General features: G+C 34.9%; 1 protein-coding gene across 1 annotated transcript; it reads right to left on the bottom strand.

The window, feature by feature from the left end:
• Positions 1-471: 471 nt before the first annotated feature.
• On the bottom strand, positions 472-3,991 carry LOC140046116 (uncharacterized). The gene is made up of 2 exons (XM_072090644.1): positions 3,954-3,991; positions 472-2,593 (listed from the first exon to the last, which is right to left on the bottom strand). Exon 2 carries the CDS (start codon positions 2,587-2,589, stop codon positions 958-960), a length of 1,632 nt encoding a protein of 543 aa, XP_071946745.1. The 5' UTR covers positions 2,590-2,593; positions 3,954-3,991; the 3' UTR covers positions 472-957.
• Between the last annotated feature and the right edge of the window lie 3,133 nt (positions 3,992-7,124).

Raw genomic sequence — 7,124 nt, 5'->3', positions numbered from 1 at the left:
GTTACTCAGAAACAGTCGTTTAGTAGATAATAACCAACTGGATATTAAAATTGGGTCTACCAAAATTGAACAAGTTGATAGTATAAGATATCTGGGAGTTATTATTGCTGAAATGTTAACGTGGAAACAGAATAGGGCCTACCCAGTCTATCAGTAACAATATTGGGTATAAACTTAAAATGTTGAGTAAAATGGCGGGATGTCTAAATAAATCATTATTAGAAACGTTGTTTTTGAGTACCATACAACCTTGTAGTGACTATGCGATAACTGTTTGGGGAAATACCTCTGAGCGAAGAAGAAGAGCGGCTCGCTTTGTTACCCACAATTTTTATTTTGTTGACGTGAAGGGTGATGACATAATTCAGGATCTTTCCTGGAAAACATTTGAAGAGAGAAGAGATTTTTATCTAGCTAGTCTAATGTATAAATGTATCCACGGTCTTGACAAATGAAATTGAACTAATTGGGAATGTACACACCCATTCAACGCGTGGAGTAGACAACTTAAATATTATTGTTATACTGTACCTGATTATACCCGTAGCAAAATAGATTCGTCTTTTTTAGTTGCAGGCGGAAAAATATGGAATGACTTGCCAGCAGATATAAAACATTTACCCACGAGTATGTCATTTAAAGCTAGATACAGATCTCATTTCTTTTATAGCATTTAATTTCCAGTTTATAATTTTAATATTAATAAATATATAAATAAATAAATATTATGTTCTCGAGAAATATATTTCCCTTAGCTAGCGCTTAGGGAAATATATTCCCTCGAACATAATAATAGTATAGTAATAATAGTATAATACTATTGCGCTATTTTGTATGTTCAGAATCAATTATTTCCCGAGGAGGGGAATCAGCTAGTGGCTGTTCTTTTTCACTCAAGCTGCTTTCGGCTTCAGAATCAATTATTTCTCGAGGAGGGAAATCAGCCAGTGGCTGTTCTTAATCACTCAAGCTGCTTTCGACTTTAGAATCAATTATTTCCCGAGGAGGGAAATCAGCTAGTGGCTTTTCATTTTCACTCAAGCTGCTTTCGGCTTCAGAATCAATTATTTCCCGAGGAGGGAAATCAGCTAGTGACTGTTCTTTTTCACTCAAGCTGCTTTCGGCTTCAGAATCAATTATTTCCCGAGGAGGGAAATCAGCTAGTGGCTTTTCATTTTCACTCAAGCTGCTTTCGGCTTCAGAATCAATTATTTCTCGAGGAGGGAAATCAGCTAATGGCCGTTCTTTTTCACTCAAGCTGCTTTCGGCTGCTTCAGAATCAATTATTTCCTGAGGAGGGAAATCAGTTAGTGGCTGTTCTTTTTCACTCAAGCTGCTTTCGGCTTCAGAATCAATTATTTCCCGAGGAGGGAAATCAGCTAATGGTTGTTCTTTTTCACTCAAGCTGCTTTCGGCTTCAGAATCAATTATTTCCCGAGGAGGGAAATCAGCTAATGGTTGTTCTTTTTCACTAAAGCTGCTTTCGGCTTCAGAATCAATTATTTCCCGAGGAGGGAAATCAGCTAATGGCCGTTCTTTTTCACTCAAGCTGCTTTCGGCTTCAGAATTAATTATTTCCCGAGGAGGGAAATCAGCTAGTGGCTTTTCATTTTCACTCAAGCTGCTTTCGGCTTCAGAATCAATTATTTCTCGAGGAGGGAAATCAGCTAGTGACTGTTCTTTTTCACTCAAGCTGCTTTCGGCTTGAGAATCAATTATTTCCCGAGGAGGGAAATCAGCTAGTGGCTTTTCATTTTCACTCAAGCTGCTTTCGGCTTCAGAATCAATTATTTCCCGAGGAGGGAAATCAGCTAATGGCCGTTCTTTTTCACTCAAGCTGCTTTCGGCTGCTTCAGAATCAATTATTTCCTGAGGAGGGAAATCAGCTAATGGCTCTTCGTTTTCACTCAAGCTGCTTTCAGCTTCAGAATCAATTATTTCCTGAGGAGGGAAATCACCTAGTGGCTTTTCTTTTTCACTCAAGCTGCTTTCGGCTTCAGAATCAATTATTTCCCGAGGAGGGAAATCAGCTAATGGCTGTTCTTTTTCACTCAAGCTGCTTTCGGCTTCAGAATCAATTATTTGCCGAGGAGGGAAATTAACCAGTGGATGTTCTTTTTCACTCAAGCTGCTTTCGGCTTCAGAATCAATTATTTCCCGAGGAGGGAAATCAGCTAATGGCCGTTCTTTTTCACTCAAGCTGCTTTCGGCTGCTTCAGAATCAATTATTTCCCGAGGAGGGAAATCAGCTAATGGCTGTTCTTTTTCACTCAAGCTGCTTTCGGCTTCAGAATCAATTATTTGCCGAGGAGGGAAATTAACCAGTGGATGTTCTTTTTCACTCAAGCTGCTTTCGGCTTCAGAATCAATTATTTCCCGAGGAGGGAAATCAGCTAATGGCTGTTCTTTTTCACTCAAGCTGCTTTCGGCTTCAGAATCAATTATTTGCCGAGGAGGGAAATTAACCAGTGGATGTTCTTTTTCACTCAAGCTGATATCAGGTCTACTTTCGGATTTACTCTTCACTGCTCTGCCTCTTACGGCTGACACAGCTAAAATAGCGAACATGGTAAGCCCAAGCCAAGACATAGTTCTGTAAAGAAATTTACAAATTGTATTGAACGAATTGTACCGTAGTTCTCTATTGATATTGTGTCTAAAAAGGACAGTATTTTTTATCATATATATTATATATATATATATATATTATATATATATATATGAAGGGCTGTTTTACTTTATCGTTTTGATTTAGCTTTTTGCTTTTTTTTTTTTTATCTCTGTTGAGATCCAGCCACTGACATTTTTTCAGTAATTTGCCTTTGGATTTATATAATTATACATATATCAGTATTTCACCGGGCGGTTTAGAATTTATTGTGCGATTCATTGTACCACCTGAGATGTAGCTAGTGGTGATTAGTCAACTAAATGTCTACGTCATAGAGTTGTGTCGAAGTTAACTTCGAAAGGATTGCAGCATTTTCTATTCTTTTCAAATCTATTGCTTTTCCCCGTTTTGAGGCGATTTCCCGAATGATCGTAAAATCAAAACGGTACTGAGTATGACCAACTAGCGTTCTTGTCACCAACTATTGTCATCCATTCATAGAAGTACTGAAGTAGTAGCCTATATGTACGGTGACCATAGAATGTGACCCGAGACATGACTAACTACGACTTTTAGTTGATAGAAGATTGAAAAAAAAATTGTTAAGAAGAGTTGTACTTTATGTGGATGTTTAATGAAATTATGTCAATAATGTTTACACACTAGGCATATAAATAGTAATGTTTCTTAGTATAAATAATTTTGAGTTAATAAGAATAAGATATAAGGAAGAAAAGCAAAGAGACTATGAAGCGGCTATTCATGAATATACAGTAAGTATCGTAGTTTTAAATTATAAATTTTAGGCGATCCTGTCAAAGGTCAAGCAAGCGCCTATAGCCTGCCACGTTTCGATATTCAATATTAAACTTGAGCTCGTCTCGTTAAAATAATATAATGATTACTAGCTGCAATGAGTCTATTACCACGGAATAGTATCGAATTATCAGAGTTGCCATATCCGCCATATACTGTGAATTTAAAAACTTCTCGAAGAAATAATAATAATTATAATTTTAACACATATTTAAGTGACACCAAATTGCATACCGTAGTGTGACCATTCTGTTTGTATTATATAACGGTATTTTGGAATGTTTTTTTTTTTCCTGATTTGAAAACATTTATTCATTTTTTTTTTATATTTGATTAATGCCAAGGGCTCGGTCATTAAAAAAATTACCGCTCATATTTTGGCCGCGGAGAATTGAAAAGTTATAGACGTCCCACACCACAGGTTTACGGGTTTTGAAAGTGCCATGTAATAAAATCAATAAAAATAGAACTTTTAGCGTCGATTAGAACTAATGACGAGATATAAAAACAGATTATTTTTTCTTACCTTGATATACTGTCGCTCTGCTAAGAATAATTTTGACGACCAAAAACTAATTAAGTGGCAATATGTTTTTGCCGTTTATATAGCTTGCTTCATACGATTTTTTTTTATTATACGGGTGGTCTTAAAACTTGAACCTGCTATTGAAGTATTATCATTTTGTTTTGTTTATTAAACATTCCATACATATAAACATTATAATGTTGAAAAAGGTCGAAAACAACCAGAGTGTTTACTTTCGCCATATGTTGTAGAAATGTTTAACATCATACGCATTGAAATCATAAAATAATCGATTATTTTACCGTCGGTAAGATTTTCGCGCCGCGGCTTTAGCCAGCTATGTCCTAAGAGGACATACTCATTAAGAAGCGTTATCATCGCGGTAGCTATAGTTCTAAGGCCGAACAGTTTTGGGAATTTGTAAACTCGACTATAATTTATAGGTCCTAGCTGCTGGAAAAAACGTCTGGGAAAGGAGAGTTTATGAGTCTATGAGGGCTCACGGTTAAACGATTTTGGATTCTCGCCCTTTATTGGTTGACGCGAATCAACAGACTGCGTAAGAATTTTCTCACTTGTACCGCCGTGAAGTCACGTTGTCTCTAGAGGGTATTCAGTTGCATGCCTACAGGTTGAGGTCACACACACATTTTAAATGCCATTTTTTAATTAGTAGATTGATATTTGGTGGCAAATAAAACATTGTTGGAAGGTACACATGTCTTCTTTCAAATGCTGTTGACAATTAGCAGAAATATCAATCATTTAATGAAATGCAACCAGATTACTAACACCTACCAAAATGGGAATGATGTGATTTATAATTAAATAGCTGTTAGATTTTGTGTATTTTTGTGATTAACCCACAATTAACTTTTTCTACTCACGTGGATACTATCGCTAAAAAAGCGAACCGGCTGCTCGGGCTGATGTGGAGACAGTGCAAATATCTTTCACCTCCGGCTAAATTTGCCCTTTATACCTCATTAATTACTCCGTCCTTGGACTTCTGTTCTGTTATCTACAACTCAATATCCCAAATTCATGCCACAAGAATCGATCGGATTCATACTAAATTTATCAAGTTCCTCGGCCCAGCAGCCGGTTCACACCAGTAAATTCTTGCCAAGTACTAGACGCACACGAACCGACATGATTTTTCTTTTTAATGCTTAAATTCAAAGTTTGATTGTAAATTTGTCTCTCAATTTCATTTCCTGTCCTTGTGTGTAAACTCCGTATTAATAATCTTTTAAAAGTGCAGTTTTCTCGTATTAATGTATGTAAAAACTGTATTTTTTGTCGGGTTGCTCATTCATACAATAATTTAGTTCAAATGTTTCTTTACATCGATATTTTTAGTTGTAATACTTCTGCTTTTAATGTAATTTTAATAATATATAAATTTGTTTGTTCCTTGTTCTTATTTATGTAAATCTAATGTATATTTTATGGCGATCCTGTTTTGGTGTTTTTCTTTACACTGTTGGATCTTGGATAAATAAATAAAAATAAATAAATATTTTCAATAAATTATTAAAAATTTTGTATTTATAGTATACAATTAACTAGTGAAAAATGGGCATTATGTGATTCATAAATAAAGAACTATCTTTGATTTGTATGTATTTTTGCGATTAAAGGACATCTTGTTAATAATCATTTAATATATCTGAAGAAAGAACAATTTTAAAATGTCGAGCGGCGTTTTTTGTAAGAAATATTTCTTGTTTATATATATCTGTGTATTCACATCGTGTTATTAGATAGGCAAAACTTTGGGTATATTAATAACTAACATAATTAAGTTATGTTGATTTACGGTAACAACAATGATCGTCTAAGACAATATTACCATGAACTTATAGTTATAGGACACCGTATCGATTGTATTTTAATGTTCTTCTGCAAATTAGTCATTGTTTATGTTTCTAAATATCAATGAAAACATAATGTTAATAATTTATTTTTGATTATTACAACATTTTAGAAGACAATAAAACATAATGTCGCATAAATCAATACTGGTCAAGAGTACACCGCTCTGGAGTCCTTTCGAAAGGAAAGAGTAGGGGGTTACCCCTGTGTACTGGTCCATCTTGGCATTCATCGTGACAGACACACGAGCGCCGTTTGGTGACTACTGCTGTACGACATGTTAGAGGGAAAAAAAGTTACAACTAAACACATTAGGCGGCGAATCTTATTACCTGTACTTTTTTGCGATAGTTTCTGTTATGATTGGTGCTTTTTGAGGGTTTGATTAATTATTTCTTAAAAGATGGATATTGCTGTAACATTATTTGCTTAAAAGCTTCTTTACGACCTAGCTCTTGACGTTATGCAATTGATCTAATTTGAGGTTTCGAATTCCTAATACAAAACTTGTCAATTACTCAGGAATAGCCGTACTGTTAGTTAGTAAATATATTGTTCACTTAGCTGAAGTTCATATTATTATACTATTAGCATACTACATTACAAAGTGACGACTGGTTCACTTAAATAGTAATAAGTAACAACTAATTTAAACTTAATCTAATGACAATTCATGTGGACAGACGAATGAGTGCCGTTTGGTGTTTAGCATTCAAAACATTCGTTTCATGGGTCTATATATATTTTTTTAAACCGTTCACCACATTTTTACAATGCATTCATTGGGTTACAACCATAAAACCATGACAAAAAAACTATTTTGGTTTTCCTAGGCTAGAAACGCCAGGAAACTGAAACTGATCTTGGCCAATTCTATTTCTTCCAACGAGTCTACGTCTTGTAGAGTTGTTCCAAATAATTAATCAAAATACTACAAACAATTTAAAGCTAATTTAAGTGCTTTTTTGTTTTTGGTCTAAATTAGTACATTTATTCTCCAAAAATGTTAGTTCCGTCGACGATCGAGTGCGATTTCGAATGTTATTATTCATGTATGCTAAAGTGGTCGCGAAAACAACAGGCGGCGCTGTTGATTTACGTGGGGTTGTTCACAGTCGGTCGTGAGAATTTTTTTTTGTACAAAAACAAGGTATTATCAGTAATAGATAAAATAACATGGTTACCACAATGAATAGTTTGGTTTTTTAACAGTAGATGGTTATTTGTCCTTGAGGTGAGGGTGTCCGGTGTGTAGCATGCCTAAATAATTTTAACTTTATTACTAGTAAATAC

Source organism: Antedon mediterranea, chromosome 4 (genome assembly GCF_964355755.1).
Source record: "Antedon mediterranea chromosome 4, ecAntMedi1.1, whole genome shotgun sequence".
Taxonomy (NCBI): Eukaryota; Metazoa; Echinodermata; class Crinoidea; order Comatulida; family Antedonidae; genus Antedon; species Antedon mediterranea.
Note: the sequence above shows the minus strand (reverse complement) of the source record. Positions and strands in the feature narration are given on the sequence as shown.